This window comes from Nannobrachium achirus (genome assembly GCF_963921795.1).
Source record: "Nannobrachium achirus genome assembly, chromosome: 6".
NCBI lineage: Eukaryota > Metazoa > Chordata > Actinopteri > Myctophiformes > Myctophidae > Nannobrachium > Nannobrachium achirus.
Genome location: NC_137815.1, coordinates 18,947,952 through 18,966,774, shown reverse-complemented (window position 1 = coordinate 18,966,774; position 18,823 = coordinate 18,947,952). Strand labels below are relative to the sequence as shown.

The following is an 18,823-nucleotide window of genomic DNA, read 5'->3' as shown; positions in this document are numbered from 1 at the left end:
ATCTCCATATATGGACATAAAATGGACAGCGACATACAGACAGACAGATACAGATAACTCCATATATGGGCATAAATGGACACAGGCAGACAGATGGTCAAAACGGGTCCTATGAAAACAGGTATAATGGGGTTTGCATTAAAGGGCGGGGCATTCATTCCCTATTTACATTGTTCCGAGTTGGCCAGGTCGCCGACTAGACAGTAATGCTAATGACCAATACCATGTGAACTTTGGGATCAGTTGCTGAAGCGAGTGAATAGATAAACGTAGATAAGCGTGAGTGTTAGAGCGTTAGAGCGTGAGTGTGTGAGTGTGTGAGTGAGTTTGCTGGTTTAATAGATAGATGGGGAACGGATGTTTTGTTTCTGGGTTATTTCGTCTCCTAGCAACTATTAGCAACTGTAGCTTGATCGACCAATAGTCTAGAGCGATCTTAATACGCTGATTAAATAAAACGTTAATTCGGAGGTCTCTGTTTTTGGCAGAAGCTACCGACCATAATTCAAAACCCCTGGCAGAAAATGGAAAATGTGTTAGGGATCTCCATATATGGGCATAAAAGGGACTGTATCCCAGATGATGCCCTGTTAGGAGAACCACACTAACAGAATCCATATATGGCCAAGACAGATAGTGTGACCTCGCCCTTTAGGTCGAGGTCGCTTTTCACCCCTTAGGCGTCTTACTGGTAAGCTAATAGTGAGTTGACTCTGTCTACAGGGTTGTTTTAACCTTTTCTCTACATGTATCTGTTTGTCTGTCTGTCTGTCTGACTGTCTTCATATTCTCTTGTTTGTTTTGCATGACAACTTTATTTGTATTTTTTATTTAATTTTAATCCCACGATTTTGTAACCCATTTTTCACCCAGTGCCAATTGCCTAACCTGTAATCCTGTTTTCTGCTCTCCCTCTGCCGCGCCTGGGGAGGGGGAGGCAGTATAGAAACCAGGATTACTGCATGTTTTTGTGAGGGTATCTACACTAGGAGACTCAGGGAGAACATTCGAACTCCACACAGAAGTTTTGCATGACAAACATGAATGAAATAGAACTAAATACATTATAGATGCCCCCCCCCCCCCTCTCTCTCTCTCTCTCCAGGGTCAGTGAGGTTGGTGAATGGGACTAGTGAGTGTTCAGGCAGAGTGGAGGTGAAGTCTGATCAGTGGTGGCTCTCAGTGTGTGAAGGTGACTTTGACCAGAAGGATGCAGAGGTGGTCTGTAGGGAGCTTGGCTGTGGGGCTCCTAAAGTCCTCCAGGGGGCGCTCTATGGAGAAGTGGATGCTTCAATGTGGACCAAAGAGTTCCAGTGTGAAGGCAGTGAGTCTGTTCTCCTGGACTGTAGAACCTCAGACTCAACTAGAAACACCTGCTCACCTGACAAGACTGTTGGACTCACCTGCTCAAGTAATTATAGTAATAATAATGAACTTTATGTGTACAGTGCTTTTAAAACATTTTTTTGTGAGGATGCCCTGGCCTGGTGGATGGGGTGACCATACGTCCTCTTTTCCCGGACATGTCCTCTTTTAGGGGCGGCATGTCCGGCCTGTCTGGGGGGGTTATAAAATCCTTCAAATGTCTGTGGTTTTGAGTTTCTGTAGCGTCTACTTTATCAGTGCATCACAGACCATTGTATTTACCATACACGTTCAGTGGGTCAATCAGCAGATGCAATTTCACTGATGAAATGTGGCCGTGCATTCGTCTGGGTCGAGACAAATGGGAAGCAGAGTGTAGGCTAATGTCTGCAAAGCAGGAACTTATTTCTCTGTGGCAAATAAAGGTTCCAGCGACCTGCAAGTCCATATGGCCACTACAAAGCACAAGACCACTGTGCAAGGGGAGAGGCATTATTTAATTTTTTTTACATTAGCCATAGCCTTACATTAAGACACTCCTTGCCGAGACCTTTGGGGCGATGGGAGAGCGTTTTACCGACTTGTCAGACAGTAGGTCGGCAAAACTGGAATAGCGGCTCTACACATGCACAAAGGCGAATATATAGCACTCCGTAGTAGTTCTGCAAAATGTTTGCGACTATTTTGGAAGCCTTGTTTAATGTATTAGGCCTTCTTTTTAAATACAATTTGTTTTTACCCTGTATTATCATTTATAGTGTTGAATAACACAGTTAATCCGTTACCCCAAAACTAGTGCTGTTACGTAAGGCTGTTAGTTATAACTCTGTTATACCCAACACTGAGATGAAAAGGTGAATGACAAACTACACCTTTAGTTTGGATTCTTATCCTTCTACTGCTTACTATCTCATCTGTACAGAGCCTGTCAGGTTGGTGGGAGGAACCAGTAAATGCACTGGTAGACTGGAGATGAAACACCAGGGAGAATGGAGACCAGTGGTGGATGATGAGTGGCCTGTCTGGAACCTGCAGTCATCATCTGTAGTGTGTAGACAGCTGGACTGTGGCTCTGCTGTTTCTACAGGAAGGAGTTATGGTTCTACAGGTCAACCTGTATGGAGGATTATATCTTCCTGTGTTGGTTCTGAGTCTTCACTGAGAGCGTGTGGAACAATGAGACCTTTTACTTCCTCTGACAGTCTGGAGGTGATCTGTTCAGGTAACAAACCATGAACTAACTAGAAGCAGTGCTCTTCCGGGCACAGGTCTCCGCCAGCTCAGGAAGGCTATTGTGGCCTCCTGGTGGCGCTATAATAGACCAATGTGAAAAGGGTGCCACTGCCAAGTCTTCTTCAGCCTTTAACGGCAATCGGACGTCGGACGTTGCATGCATGATTTTGTTCCAAAAATATGTTGTTGACAATGATTATTTTGGGGGTTGCGTCCTGAAAAGGTTGAGAACCACTGGCTTAGGTACTGTGTAATTAATGTTAAAAAAGTAAAAAAGAAAAAAGTGCTTTTACTTTTTAGTCAAAGAGTAGTTTTTAAATAGGCTATGTTTTACTCATACTTTTGAGGACACTTTTACTCTTACTTTTCTCTCTCTCTCTCTCTCTCTCTCTCTCTCTCTCTCTCTCTCTCTCTCTCTCTCTCTCTCTCTCTCTCTCTCCAGAGTCAGTGAGGTTAGTGAATGGGACTAGTGTGTGTTCAGGCAGAGTGGAGATGAAGTCTGATCAGACCTGGCTCTCAGTGTGTGAAGGTGACTTTGACCAGCAGGATGCAGAGGTGGTCTGTAGGCAGCTTGAATGTGGGGCTCCTTCAGTCCTCCAGGGGGCGCTCTATGGAGAAGTGAATGCTTCAATGTGGACCAAAGAGTTCCAGTGTGAAGGCAGTGAGTCTGTTCTCCTGGACTGTAGAACCTCAGACTCAACTAGAAACACCTGCTCACCTGACAACACCGTTGGACTCACCTGCTCAGGTAATTATCAATTAATTTGCCAATTCATTAATTCAGGAAACAGTAATAATAGTTCAGTCAATCAATCAAAAATCAAATTAGGCCAACTGCTAATGAGAGTGTGGTCCATTTGGTTAAAATTTTACACACAGTTTTTTCATTGAACAAAATAACAAAACAATAACTTTTTTTTTTTTTAATAGATTTTTTATTAAAGGACTGTTTCTTACTATCTTGTCTCTCTGCAGAGCCTGATGTCAGGTTGGTGGGAGGAACCAGTAAGTGTACTGGTAGACTGGAGATGCAACACCAGGGAGAGTGGAGACCAGTGGTGGATTATTATGGGTCGAACTGGAAGCTGAGGTCATCATCTTTAGTGTGTAGACAGCTGGACTGTGGCTCTGCTGTTTCTACACAAAGCAGTCCTCGTTCTTGGATGTCAGGCGAACCTGTATGGATGATTACATCTTCATGTGAGTCTCCACTGAGGGAGTGTGGATGTGGAATGAAGGGGACTTCTACTAGCAGACTGGAGGTGATCTGTTCAGGTATAGTAACAAAGACTTCAACATTGACAGTAATCTATACAGTCTCTATAGTACAATCTATCTATCTATCTATCTATCTATCTATCTATGTATCTATGTATCTATGTATCTATGTATATATGTATCTATCTACCTATCTATCTATCTATCTATCTATGAATGAATGACATTTTTATTTCCGTGGCATGCCACAATTTGGCCCATCCTATATGGGATTATATGACACATTAGACATCAAAGTGAACTGACATCAATAGTCCTTCCGGTGTTTATGGAAAAAGAAATGGAAAATATTTTTGTTATTTTGTTATTTGTTAATATGTTTTGTTTTAATATGGTTTCTGTAGGAGGACAAACATGACACAAACATTCTTAACGCTTTCCAATGCTGAAAAGATTTGTAGAATAAATATAAAATCTCAACATTTCTGTCGTTGAAGATTTGCGTCATAGCAACCACACTGCAACACACGTTCCTTTCAGCTCGGCGTGGTGCCAGGCAGGTGGCTGTTGCAAACAAACCGGCGGGTGTGTGATGGGCCATGGATCCCAAATCTGATTGTATTTCTATAATTTAAACATAATACATTAATATTGTAATGGAAGTTAAACTTAAAGCACTGTTGTACAGCAGAGTAGTCACGTGGTGCATTATTCTCTCCAACAGGGAAAATAAACATTTAATCATGAATGCTCATTATGTATTTGTAGCCTACTTAGTCATTTTGATAGTAGGCTAATATAGCTAATATAGACACTTACAGCATGTGTTGCCTTCATTATAATGCTTATATAAGGCATTTAATTTTTTGCGGCTCCAGACAGATTTGTTTTTAGTTTTTTTGTTCCAATATGGCTCTTTCAACATTTTGGGTTTGCCGACCCCTGGTCTAGAGTCATGTCATCAACATGGATCTGACCCATTTAGCGCCACCATCAGGGCGATTTTTACATGCGACCTGATGGTCGCTCTTCTCCCGATTAGTTATTATTATTGGTTGTAGTGGGTGTAGACATTTTTCTGCTATGGGCCAGAATACAGTTGTAAATGTTTACAAAATATCTGGAACATATATTTATAGTTTAAGAAAACTCTAATGTTCACACAGTAATGTTTGTAAACAACAAACTCTTCTATAATGAAATATTAATCCTGTGGTTAACAAGAGCTATAGGGGCTGTTAAGCAGGGCCGGACTAACCATTGGACTAACCTGTGCTTAAGCGCCAGGGCCCGCCGCCTGGAAGGCCCTGTGTAGATAAAAAAAAAATAGTAAAACAGTAAAAAAAAAAATTATCGCATCGTTATTTCTATGAAGACGTCTATGAAGACGTCTATGAAGACGCGGTGAGTCACAGTGAGCGTTATGCACGCACACACTCTCTCTCTCATTATGATTCATGCTCTCTCTCCCTTTCTCTCTCCCCCTCTCTCTCTCTGGCCAAGTGCTCTGCTATGCTGTGCTAAGCATTGAATGAACAGAGAGCGCACTTTCTCCCAAACAGGGATTGTACTGCCCCGCGCGCGCGGTCGGTCGGTCGGCGGGGGGTGGGGGGGGGATCGGTCGGTCGGGTCGGGCGGCGGCGGCGGAGGGCCCTTTGATTTGGAGAAGCGCCAGGGCCCGTGGATTCTTAAATCGTCACTGCTGTTAAGTATGACATCATTTTGTAGGCAGAGGAGAATTTCTGCCCCCAGTTTCCGTGAATCTTTTTACTATTTTTACTATTTACAAATTTTTCTTCTCTTTGTTGTTGAAAGGAAAGTGTTAGAATTATACTTTAGTCGTTATTTTTGTCTCGGATCTGTTGAAATAGCGAGGGACAGAAAATGCTCTGGGGGCAGAGTTCTCCTCTGCCTACAAAATGATGTCACGGCTTAAAACCCCCAACATGCTTTCTGTATTAATTCAGTAGTAGACATGGTTTTACTTTTCCCCCCAATATGTTTGATCTCTAACTTGCTTGCTATCTGCTGTTTAAGTCAATCATCTCTGTCTTTTTACAGATCTGCTGTTTAAACCAATCATCAGCCTCTTGCCCTCCATAAAGGGGGTTTCCGAGGGCCAGCAGCAGTGGCAGCAGGTGATGGAGGGTTCCAGCTTCACCATCAGATGCTCCATCCAGCCACAGTACCCAGGAGGCTCCTTCCAGCTCACCTTCGCTGGACCCAACACAACACACACCTACACCCTGCCAGCTGTCAATCACTCTGACCACCTCCTGTTACCGGAAACAGACCACACCCACCGAGGGAACGACGGCAGTTTCAACACAACACACAACCACACCCAGCCACCCGTCAATCATTCTGACAACTTCCTGTTTGCCAACTTTCCAGTTCCTGAAGCCAACCACACCCACCAAGGAAACTACAGATGTGTTTATCACATCAATGTTGTTATAAATCACAGACATAAAAAGTCTCATGACTTCTCCTCTGAGAGCGAGATCCTCTCTCTCACTGTCACAGGTAACCTGAATGAAATCATACAATGAAACTCAATTAAAAAGCACACTTGAAATGACATGAATTCAGCAAGAGAATTTAATCAATGATATGACTGAATTACAAAATAAATAATTGTATTTTTAATGGTGTATGTATTGTATCATGTAATATGTTGTAACATATTTCTCTCACAGCTTCTCATCTGACATCTAACCTCGTCAAAGTTACAGTCATAATGGTGCTGCTGGTGATAATCTGTGCCCTCTATCGCGTCTGGAAGGTAATGTATACGCTTCATTAATCTTCTATTAATACTAAACTTCAATGTAAACGGAATGTAAATGAAGACGTTATGGAATGTAAATGAAGACGTTATGGAATGTAAATGAAGACGTTATGGAATGAAGTATTACACTGTTTCCATTAAAGAGAACCTGATCTGAGTTAGTAAATTAAAGTCGGATGCTGCTGTGTTTCTCCAGGCCACCAGAGGGCAGAGATCCGGAGCGGAGAATGTTGAGCTGGTTTATTATACCGTCGGACGAGAGAACGTCGACATAGTTTATCATAACGTTGCTCGTTCTGCTGCTGAAGCGGCTGGACCCAGTGAAGAAGAAGAAGAATACCACCTGTATGAAGAGATAGATCAACCAGACGGACCCCCAGTAGAGACAGAATACCACCAGTATGAAGACATAGATCTACCAGGAGGTTCTGCAGATGGACCCGGTGTGGCAGCAGGAGTCCATGTGTATGAGGTGGATCACCCAGGTGACATCACTCAAGACTGACTTGATACTGGAGACTCAGCTATGCTGGTGAAAGTGCATCAAATCAGTCAAAAATAGGACTGAAACTATTGATTAACTATCGACTGAGGAGCCGTGTCCATAGAGTGTCTTTTCAGCTGGCAGTGCCACCCTGCCATGTACTGTATTTCTGTGGTAAAGACAGTGTCCTGTATTTCTATGGTAAAGACAGTGTCATGTATTTCTATGGTAAAGACAGTGTCATATATTTCTATGGTAAAGACACCCTGCCATATATTTTATGCTAAAGATACACTGGTATGCTCCAGTTCCCGGTGACCGATCATCAGCGCTCAGTCCTGACAATCAGCGTTTTTTTTTGGTCATAGAAGCTGGTATAGGAAAGCTGGAAACTTTTGGAGAGTTGCTCTGCAATGCATGCTCTTTTATCCTCTGGACTGTATCTGACAACTGCTCATTTACGACCGTGTCACTTCTGTGAACAGAACCACAAAGTTGATGATCTCAAGTGTATTGGTATCGAAAAGGTATGGCTTAATCGTAGAGGTGGTAATCATGAGAAACTGCTCCTACAAAGGGAATGTTATTGGATTCACCATTTAAAAACACTATTTCCCCTGGGCATGAATGAAGAATGTAACATGTCTCCTTTTCTGTGATCGGCCTGGACATAATGACACCGCCCACGATCCGACATTAAAAAATAACGTGGCTATTTAGCCCTTGACACAATACTTTGGTTCACAAAAATTGGCACAATGGATATATACATTTTAGTCTCAAAAGAGAATTGGGCATCGCCATTATCTCCTTCCTGCCGTTCACATGGTTAGTTGTTGTTTTTTGCAAGTGTATATATGTCACGGTTTGTTAGAGAAACAGGACGGTCGAGAAACGGAGCACTCGTGGTGCCGCACGGGGCGGAACAAGCGGTCGCCCACAACAACGTCCTCCAGGCGGAGCCTCTCGATTGTCCACGACATTGCAAGCGGCGCGGCCGGCGGAGCACCGCGCGAGTTACGAAGCCGTGGTGAAGATGATTTATAACCACTGTTTTGAGTTTGTCCTAATATAATAGGGATATTTAACTCTCCAACATCTTTGGGATCATTTTAACGTCTACTCAGGCTTGTATGTTTCAACCCAGACACTTTTTAAGTTGCTTGATTCAGTATTTAGATGTTTGATCTTAATTTTTGTATAGGAAGGGGGCGTGTCTGATTACAATTTCATCTGAACGTAGCCTTGACCAGGAAGAGTTGATGTCTTCAGGCAGTAAGCATCGATCGTCAGATGTTTGTACCCTGAACCGCTACACCCTCCGATGGCAGGGTTGGCAGTGGTGGCCAAATCACCGTCCATCTCCTCCTCCTGGCCAAAGCTAAACTCCTCCCTCCTGGTGCATAACGGGAGCGTGTCGACATTTCAACATAACATTTGTTCTACGTCCAGGTGTTTAGACGTGCAGGTGAATGTTAACCTGGTGAAATTCTAACCTGCCGACGCTGTTGAGTAACTAACCTGCCGACGCTGGTGAATGTTAACCTCTTTGCCTAAACCTAACCCAAACCCTAACCATAACCTCAGTAACCCAGACGCTTGTGAGTAGCTAACCTGCCGACGCTGGTGACCCTAACCCGTAGTCGAAGTAATGACACATAGAAATAACGAGATTTCACCCTCCATAACCAGCAAAAGGCTCCTCTGGGGACGTAATGGGTGGGTCCCTCTGAGGTCTTTGATGGTAAATGTTGCTTTACATAGATTAGGCAGTTGGCACTGGGTGAGAGTGACTGCTAACACTAGAACATACTATTATCCTACTAGCTCCAAAAATGGAAAATACTCCAGTCAAGTTATATCAATACTGCAATAGAGAAAAAGTAAAAATCCAAAATTCAATATGTAATTGAATAAAAGTAATCGGATCTATTAAACAAATAATCTACTAAAAGAGGCTCTGGTCTAAGAGGAAGGATCCCATATGGTCCCCAGAACATTGTTTTCAATACAGCATCAAAATATCGTCACTGTCGGGCAGAAACCTCCTAAGGACATCAAATGATAGATTCTCATAGTGTTTTATAGATCTGTTCTGTAAGACCAGGTCTGAGTGACACATTGACACACACTGTGCATGTTGTCTTGAGAACAGTGGTTCTCAACCTTTTCAGAGCCCCCAAAATGATCACGTTTGAGCTGGGAGTGGGGACCACCTTATCCTTGACTTGTTATTTGGGTGAATGCACTGTATTATAGTTATAATGTTCCAATTATTATTTGTATTTTTTGTAATTAGTATGTAGGCCCATACATTTGGTGCTTTAAGTACGATTTCATTCTAATACTTACGTACTTTTACTGGAATAACAGTTTGAATGCAGCACGTGTAAAATACATAGAATGAGTTAGTGCTTCTAGCAAAAAGACATCAACATCAACCTCAGACTTCCACAGGAAAAAAGCATATTTTTATTAATACGTTTATGTAATGTGTATCAACATTTATAGACAAAAGTATGTACAACAAACGTCTTTCTTGTAGGTTCCCAAAATATAGAAATCTCAAGTACCTCTCGCTCTGCGTTAGAAAACTAATCTTCTTGTAAAACGTTTACATTCACGTCTTCCAGGATCTCATAACAAAAATACATGAGAGTTTCTAGTTGTGTTTTCATCAGCGTTTCACCAGAGAAAAAGGCAACAGCATTCTGAACAAACACCAGGTTTGACTTTTTTTGAGCAGAAAAAACAAACAAACATGTTTTTTTTAAAGTACGCAGATGAGGCCCAGCACAGTGCTACAGTATACGTACTGTATCACAATAATAATAATAATAACAATATTTACACAGCTTCAACAAAGCATTCAGAATCTGCATCTCCTCTTGACCTGAAGAGCAGTGAGAGCGCCACCATGAGGACAGGTATCAAAAATAGAGATGTACAAAGAAGTCAAACAAAGTATATCCACAATAATTACAGGGACTCTAGGTAACAGTGACTGGGGGGGGGGGGGGGGGGCGGGGTCAGTGACTGTTAACAGTGACCAACACGAACACATCAAACCGCAAACAGGTTTTACTGCTAACAATAAGGACAGGAATTCTTCTACAGCAGCATCGGAAAGCTTTTCATCTTTACATTCAACCGTGTGTGCGTGCGCGCGCGCGTGTGCGTGCGTGCACTGAGCAGTGTGTGTGTGTGTGTGTGTGTGTGTGTGTGTGTGCGTGCACTGAGCAGTGGAGTTCTGTATAAAGTACATAAACATACATTCAGGGCTGAACTCTGATTGGACGCCTGGGCAGAACAGAACAGTTCAGTTCATCTGCCACTGCTAACAGAACTTCACAGCTCCTCACATCCCATAAGAGATGCTGGCATTTCTGTTCATCATTACTGCCAAATATGCTTAGATGATTCGTCTGGCCACGCCCACAACGCTTCAGTCTTTGGTCTCCAACGGGCTGATTGGAGGAACCTGCTTCAGGGCCTGGAGGAGGGCGGGGGAGTCCATGGGGGGGGCAGGGGGGGCCGGGGAGCCCCCCTCCCCTCCGGGTGGGGGAGGGGAGGGAGGGTGGTGGGCCGTGCCCCCCATGGCGCCCGGGTAGAGCATGGCGGGCATGGCGGCGCCCCCGTGGTGCCCACCCTGGTACCAGACCTTCTCCAGCATGGGCAGGTAGGAGGGGGGGAGGAGGTAGAAGGGCACGCAGAGGGGGGGCTGGGAGGGGGACACGCCCATGTAGGGGCGCTGGTGCGACGAGGACGACGAGGATGATGATGATGATGATGAGGATGAAGACTCGCCCCCCGACAGAGACTCCTCGTCCTCGGACGACTCCGACGCTCGGAGACGCTTGGCTCCGCCACCCTCCTGCTTGAAGTGGGAGGAGCCTAGCACTCTCTTCAGCTGGCTCTCCTGGCCGTAGTGGTGGTGGCGGTCCCTGTGATGGTCCCTGTGGGGGTCCCTGTGGGAGTCCATGTGGTGGTCCTGGTGGTCAGAGAGATGGAGAGATAGTTTTAGAGGGGAAATCAGTCGCCCTGAAGCAGCACAACAGTTAAAGTTACAAAAGTTACAGGGAAGTAGAAAAGAAAAAAAGTACTGTTGAGTACAGCGAAAAAACTAAGAAAAAAAGAAGCTTAAACTAGAAAAGAACATTTCTAAGACATTTTAAGTGCACAGCTCCTTCCCATTGGCCGTTTAAGTCCAGACGCCAAGTTTCGAGACGGTACCATGCTGCAAACTGGAGTTATGGCTGTTTAAAGCCCAGCCAATAGGAAGACAGAGGGGGCAGGGCTTCAGCAATTACAGCTTGTCCGTATTGGCCGTCTAAGTCCAGACCCCAAGTTTTGAGACGGTACCATGCTGCGAACTGGAGTTATGGCTGTTTAAACCCGGCCAATAGGAAGACAGAGGGGGTGTGGCATCAACAATTACAGCTCCCCCCCATTGGCCGTCTAAGTCCAGACACCAAGTTTCAAGACGGTACCATGCTGAAAACGGGAGTTATGGCTGTTTAAAGCCCAGCAAATAGGAAGAAAGAGGGGGCGGGGTTTCAGCAATTATAGCAAGTCCCTATTGGCTGTCTAAGTCCAGTCACCAAGTTTCAAGACGGTACCATGCTGCAAACTGGAGTTATGGCTGTTTAAAGCCCAGCCAATAGGAAGACAGAGTGGGCCAGGTTTCAGCAATTATAGCACATCCCTATTGGCTGTCTAAGTCCAGTCACAAAGGTTCAAGTCGGGACCATAATGCAGTGCCAAAGAAAAGTGTCCATTGGTCAAGAGTCTCACCGTTATCTCATGGTGGTGGGCTTGGTGGTCGAGGTGGGCCTGGTGGTTGAGGTGGTGGGCCTGGTGGTCGAGGTGGGCCTGGCGGTGCAGGTGGTGTTCTGGCTGCGGCGCAGCAGCCAGCTCGCCCCCGTAGCCGCTGTCCGTGTCCGTGTCGCTGCCGCTCTGCTCCCCGCTGCTGCCCCCTGCTGACGAGGGGCCGAAGGTGCGCTGGATGACCGGCACCCTCCCGTAGCCCTCGCTAGGCTGCGGCCCCACCTGGGAACCCGCCACAGGCTTGTCTCTGTGGGCCTGGTGGTGGTGGTGATGGTGGTGATGGTGGTTGTGGTGGTTGTGGGGGGATGGGACCTCCTGGGCCGGGGGGCTCAGAGGGGGGGTGCGGGGCCGGGCCGGACCCTGCAGGACCTCGGCGGCCAGGGCCTGGATGTGGCTGACCAGCTGGGGCGGGGCCAGGTCCCTGTCCGGCTCCTGATTGGCCAGGTAGCTCAGGACCTCCTTGGCACAGAGGTGGAAGCCGGAGCGAAACATCTCCTCAGTCTTCTCCTGGCTGAGCGCTGGGCAAGGGGCTACACACACACACACACACACACACAATTTACAATTTAGGCATTTAGCAGACACTCTTAATCCAGATAAGTTAAGTAAAGAATATCCTAAAGCCCCTATCAGAGTCGGTACCGCGGTGAAGAGCTATCCACCGCGGTGTAGTCATAAAACTACAACGTTACGTCATTCCTCGCGGTGAAGAGCTTTCCACCGCGAGTCCCGACACATCTATCTGTTTTTACTATCAGACAGATAGGCTCTTCACCCCGTTCACTGATTGGTCGCTCTAGACCAGTCAGTCACGGTGAATAGGACTTCACCGTGACTGACTATGATGGCCTTCACTTATTTTCTGACTTGAGGTGGAAAGCTTTCCACCTAAAATTTGCGGTGGATAGCTCTTCACCTTGGACTATGATAGGGGCTTAACGCTCCCACAGCTCACTGCTCACCGATGTTGTGGCCTCCCTGCAGTGCCAGGATCTTCTGCTGCTGCTGCTCCAGAAGAGATGTCAGGCCGGTCACATGCTTCAGAGTCAGCTCCAACACCACAGCCTTCTCTAGGTGGCCCAGAGTCTGGAGATAGACAACACTCTGTTAGAACATCTAACACCTTCTCCAGGTGGCCCAGTCTGGAGATAGACAACACTCTGTTAGAACATCTAACACCTTCTCTAGGTGGCCCAGAGTTAACCCAGAGTTTGGATTCATGTCAATTTGTGTTTTCAGATATTTAACCACTCGAACCATCAATACTTAAAGTAGGACTGTCATCTAAAGGGGTACTGTCACTTTAAAAAGTAATCTTAAAATATTAGTTAATATGTTTATGATGTCATTATGAGAATGCACAATTATAAGCCAATCAAATTAATTGAGGGTACTTAAGACTGTTGTTGGGGGGGGGGGGGGGGGGGTGAGGGGCAGATTACACTGTGACATGAGTTTCAGACTGTTTCAGAGAGACCACGTGACCTACTGTATCATACAAGCGCACGTGTTGTGAGCTTGTAGATCGGCTATAGTTCTCAGAATATGGACGGACATTAGGGTTCAAGTGGTTAATATAAAAAAGCAGAAAAACGTTTCTATCACACAAAGATTTGGAGGACCCCCCGTAGTAACTCTGAGGACTCCCTAGGGCTCCCCCTGTCGAAGACCCTTGAAGTAGATAATGAAGGTAAAACAATGGCCAAAACAGGCCATACTAAATCATTTGCTACTTTACATTTTTTGGAAATATACAGAATTAATGAATGAATGGAAACGATGAAATAAATAAAATAGTAATTATATGATATCATAATTGTGACCACGATCAAGAGGTAATAAAAGTGACTTGCATAATAAAAATCACACCCGTGTGAACTGAGCGGTGGTTTACCCACCAACCCCCCCCCCCCCCCCCCCTTCCCCCCTGTGTGTGTGTGTGTGTGTGTGCGTGTGTATGTGTGTGTGTGCCTGGTCTGGCCTGGCCTGAAAACAGCGCCCCTCCCTTAACATGTGTGGTCAGAAAAGGTACTACACCACAGGCTTGAGGCTACATACGGACGCACCCACCCACATACACACATACGGACGCACCCACCCACATACACACCCACTCTACACACACGGCCACGTATAGGAGCGGCGTGACCACCGCTCAAAAAAGAAGACATGACATCTAATCTAATCTGATACATTGTATTCATGCTCTGTGGTTATGTAAACATGACACTGTTATAGAGGTGATGTAATAACACCGTACAGCCACTGGATGGCACTGATGGTCCCTATAAGGCAGTGGATCATGATGACGGTAAAGCACTAAAAGTACATTTACTGTACTTAAGTACAATTTTGAGGTTTGTACTTTACTTGAGTATTTCCAATTTCCAATACTTTTACGGTATAACACAGGGCTAAAGTGGTTTATGTGTGTTTTATAGGCCTAATATTATAATGTATACTGCAAAGTAATGTAAAAAGTAAAAAGTATAACATTTGGATCTGAGATGTGGTGGAGTATATAGGTAAAAGTATTGGAAATACTCAAGTAAAGTAACAATTGTAGATCTGCTATTTTCAAACATTTTGTACTTTTTACTTTTGGAACGTTAACTACATTTTAATGCTCTTTTGTACTTTCACTCAAGTACATTTTTGAATTCCGGACTTTTACATTGCATTATTCATTATTCATCTGAGTACTTTTTTTCCCAGAAATTCAGTATTTTCAGCCCAACCCAGCTGATTGGCTGCCCTCAAGGAGCACGTGAGCAACTAGGGGTTACGAGTCTTGCTCATGGACACACATCCACATTGCTACCCTGGCCTGGAATGGAACCTGGGACAACAGAGAAGTGAGTGAAGTGGACTCACAGTGAGTTTCAGGTGTTCTGGCAGCAGGTCTTTAAGCTGAGAGATGCACTCGTTGATCCGATCTCTCCTCTTCTTCTCGATGAGTCTGTGAGGCAGTTTGTAGGTTTCCTGATCGGAAGAATGGGAGTCAGTGAGTGATTGACAGCTTGTACGTTTTCCTGATCAGAAGAAACATGACAGACATGGGAGTCAGTGATTACAGTTTACAGTTTAGGCATTTAGCGGACGCTTTTAAGCCAAAGTGACCATTGAGTGATTGATTGACATGTTATGTAAGAACAGCGGGCCCTGGGGGTCCGCTCCCACTGTTGACATTTTTTGTTTGTTTGTTTTTTTCTCGCCAACAGTAAAACAAACCAACCATTCAGTATATCAGTGTACAGGCTATCTGGCCTTTTTTACTGTGTCAAAAGTTATCAACAAACTATACTCTGAAAACAATTCCAAGCACATGCCAAGTGCTTGTCAGGGGGGGGGACCCCAGTTCAAATTTCAAATATGTTTTTATTTTGTATTTTATTATTATTAATATATTTTACATTTCTTTCTTTTGTGTTTGTGTGTGTACGTGTGTGTGTGTGGGGGGGGTCTTGGCCTGTAAAGGTCTCACGGCAGTGATGTAAGCAGTGTGACACACAGACACGCACGCGCGCACACAGACAGACACCCACACACACACACACACGCACGCACGCACGCACGCACGCACGCACGCACGCACGCACACACGCCACGCACGCACGCACGCCGCGCCACGCACGCACACACACACACTCACAGCGTTATGTCATCGCAGCAGAAATAGGTCACCCATTTATAGTAGAAGACACTGCAGCCCACTTATTATGTAAGGTCCTGGCTGTGTCATAACACATACATATATACAGTTATTATGTAAAATACTATACAGTTATTATGTAAGGTCCTTACAGATAACAATAACTAAATACAGAGTTATTATGAAAAGGTCCTTATGGTGTAATGATAATAAATAGATACATAGCTATCATGTAATATCCTGACACTGAGAACAAGTTGTCATAAATAAAGTAAAATTCAAAAAAATCTAAATACTAAAATCTCACTATTATGCACACAATAGCCTGTGTTTATAAAACAGGACGATATCCAATCCAGTCCACTCTATTTATATACAGTAGCACATTTTACAACCAAGGTTTACAAAGTGCTGTACAAAATATCATAAGCTAAAACACACTCTATGAAATATGACGAATAAAAGCTAAAATACACTGTATGAAATATGATGAATAGAATAAAAGCTAAAACACTGTATGAAATATAATGAATAAAAGCTAAAATACACTGTATGAAATATGATGAATAAAGGATTAAAACGCTGTATGAAATATGATAAATAAAAGCTAAAATACACTGTATGAAATATGAATAGAACAAAAGCTAAAATACACTGTATGAAATATGATTAATAGAATAAAAACCAACACACCTTGCTGTCCTCCCCTCTCTTCATTCCCCTTCTGGGTTTATACACGTGATATAGAGAGAAATCCACCCTAAAGACACACAGAGTAAAGACTGGTTTATACACATGATATAGAGAGAAATCCACCCTTATAGAGACACACAGAGGAAAGATATGACATCCACCCTATAGGAGACAGATGGTGTTAATATTACACACAGATCTAAATCATATAGGACCACAAAGGAAACAAGACCTCTGGGCTTGGTGGGTTAAAATAAAACCTTATAAGGTTAAATTATCCTTTTTAGGATGATTGCATAACTGTAACCTCTGTAGCCTACCTCCTTTTGCAAAGTGTTAATACAGTAGCCAACAGTCTAGTTCAGTGTTTCTCAAACTTTTCAGGCTGTGACCCCCCAAAATAATCTAATAATAATAATAAAGTCCCAGCCCACAGATTGGATTGAGAACCACTGGTCTTCAATAAATGAATCAATCAACCAATCAATCAATAAAATTAAAAACCCAATGAATGAATGGTTAGACAGACATCTTCTGCAGTGAATCAGTGAATGAGTAAAAGCTGTACGTTCCAACTCACCCTGTTCTACCGGTTATTATAACATATAATATTGTTATTATAACATGGTTGTAATAACGTGGTTATAATAACATGGTAATAACATGGTAATAACATGCTTCTATTAACTCACCCAGCTCTCTGCTCCATGCTGTCCTCAGCCTGTTGGCCCAGAGGAGGAGGAGGAGGCTGCGCGCTGGGAATCACTTCCATGCTGCTTTACTTATGATGATTAATAATAATAAAACACAGTCCAAGGTGTGTTTATGTCCTAGTGTGGTATATTCCAACAGAACGGTCCTGCAGCGTTGATTAGGCTACTCTGACATAAAACATTATTCTGTCTCCGATTTAAAAAGAATAAAGTCCCCCGAAAACAGAATGTCTTGTTGTTGTTAAAACCATGAGGTGATGATTTATAATCCTAGATGTTAAATCACTGGAGGAACAACAGGAGCTGCTGCTGCTGCTTGGTGGCGCGGTTTAGGAAAGTGAGAGAGAACACAGAGACTGTTAAATAATAAACCTCTCTCTCTCTCTCTCTCTCTCTCTCTCTCACGTGTCATACGGTGCTGTATTTGCCCCGCCCACTCCTCCATATAAGGAGCTGAGTGGGCGGGAGGGGCGAGAGTGGGCGGGAGGGGGCGGGGCCACGGATCCCCGTGTAGCACCACGCTGCTGCATGGACACATGCATGCGCTCTGCGCGTAACCAGCAACACTGACTGGAACGTGTCAACGTGTTACGTGCACACTGCATACACACTGAGTCTGAGTGGAACGTGCACACTGCATACACACTGAGTGGAACGTTCCACTCAGTTAAACAAGGCAGGCAGCAGCTCTGTCATGACGGGAGCAGGAGGAGAGGACGCCTGTCTGTCTGTCTGTCTGTCTGTCTGTCTGTCTGTCTGTCTGTCTGTCTGTCTGTCTGTCTGTCTGTCAGTCAAGTAGTACACACTACACAGTTACACACCACAACACTACACACACTACACACCACAACACGGGCAAGGACTAGTTGATATGCATCTCTCTCTCTCTGCTAAGGGGTCCCTGCTTTATCTCTCTCTCAGCTAAGGGGTCCCTGCTTCATCTCTCTCAGCCAGCTAGGGATCCCTGCTTCATCTCTCTCAGCCAGCTAGGGGTCCCTGCTTCATCTCTCTCTCTCAGTTAAGGGGTCCCTGCTTCATCTCTCTGTCTCTCAGTTAAGGGGTCCCTGCTTCATCTCTCTCTCAGTTAAGGGGTCCCTGCTTCATCTCTCTCTCAGTTAAGGGGTCCCTGCTTCATCTCTCTCTCAGCTATTGGCCTGAAAACATTGACATTTCAAACATTACTCTCCGGGGACCCCCTGCAGTATCATTGCGGACCCCATATGGGTCACGGACCACCTGTTGAAGACCCCTGAATAAAAAAAAGAAGAAAAAATGTTTCAATCACTCAAAGATTTGCAGAACCCCCTGTAGTAACTCTGAGGACCCCCTAGGGGTCCCGGACCCCCCTGTTGAAGACCCCTGCTATAGACTTGACAGATTGAATACTTTATGCACAAGAAAATCACAGCAAAGGACACTGGACCACTGACCACTGTACTGTACCAGCTGGTCCCTGGGGGTCCCTGCTGGTCCCTGCTGGTCCCCACTCTCTGACCACAGCTGCTGGTCAGAGAGACAAACACAAACAAACACATTTCTCAGCGCCTGGCCTTAGCAGCCATGTGTAAATCCACGTGCTGCACCTGCGTGTGTGTGCATGTGTGTGTGCGCGCGCGCGCGCGTGCGCGTGCGTGTGTGTGTGTGTGTGTGTGTGTGTGTGTGTGTGTGTGCGCGTGTGCTAGTGTGCTCGTGTGCATGTGTCACTGCACAGACCTCCGCCTGCTGTCTGTCACGTTGCTCTCATTAGGGCTGGGATGCGATTAAAAATTTTAATCTAATTAATTACAGGCTCTGTGATTAATTAATCACATTTTAATTGCACATCGATATTTAACCTGAGAAGCATT

General features: G+C 44.7%; 1 protein-coding gene across 1 annotated transcript; it reads right to left on the bottom strand.

Moving 5' to 3' along the window:
- Positions 1-9,672: 9,672 nt before the first annotated feature.
- Positions 9,673-17,293, bottom strand: LOC308286695 (class E basic helix-loop-helix protein 40-like). Its single transcript, XM_080727791.1, has 6 exons — positions 16,956-17,293; positions 16,264-16,330; positions 14,793-14,900; positions 12,881-13,004; positions 11,886-12,448; positions 9,673-11,082 (listed from the first exon to the last, which is right to left on the bottom strand). The coding sequence occupies exons 1-6, from the start codon at positions 17,033-17,035 to the stop codon at positions 10,537-10,539; spliced, it is 1,488 nt and encodes a 495-aa protein (XP_080583917.1). The 5' UTR covers positions 17,036-17,293; the 3' UTR covers positions 9,673-10,536.
- Positions 17,294-18,823: the final 1,530 nt, after the last annotated feature.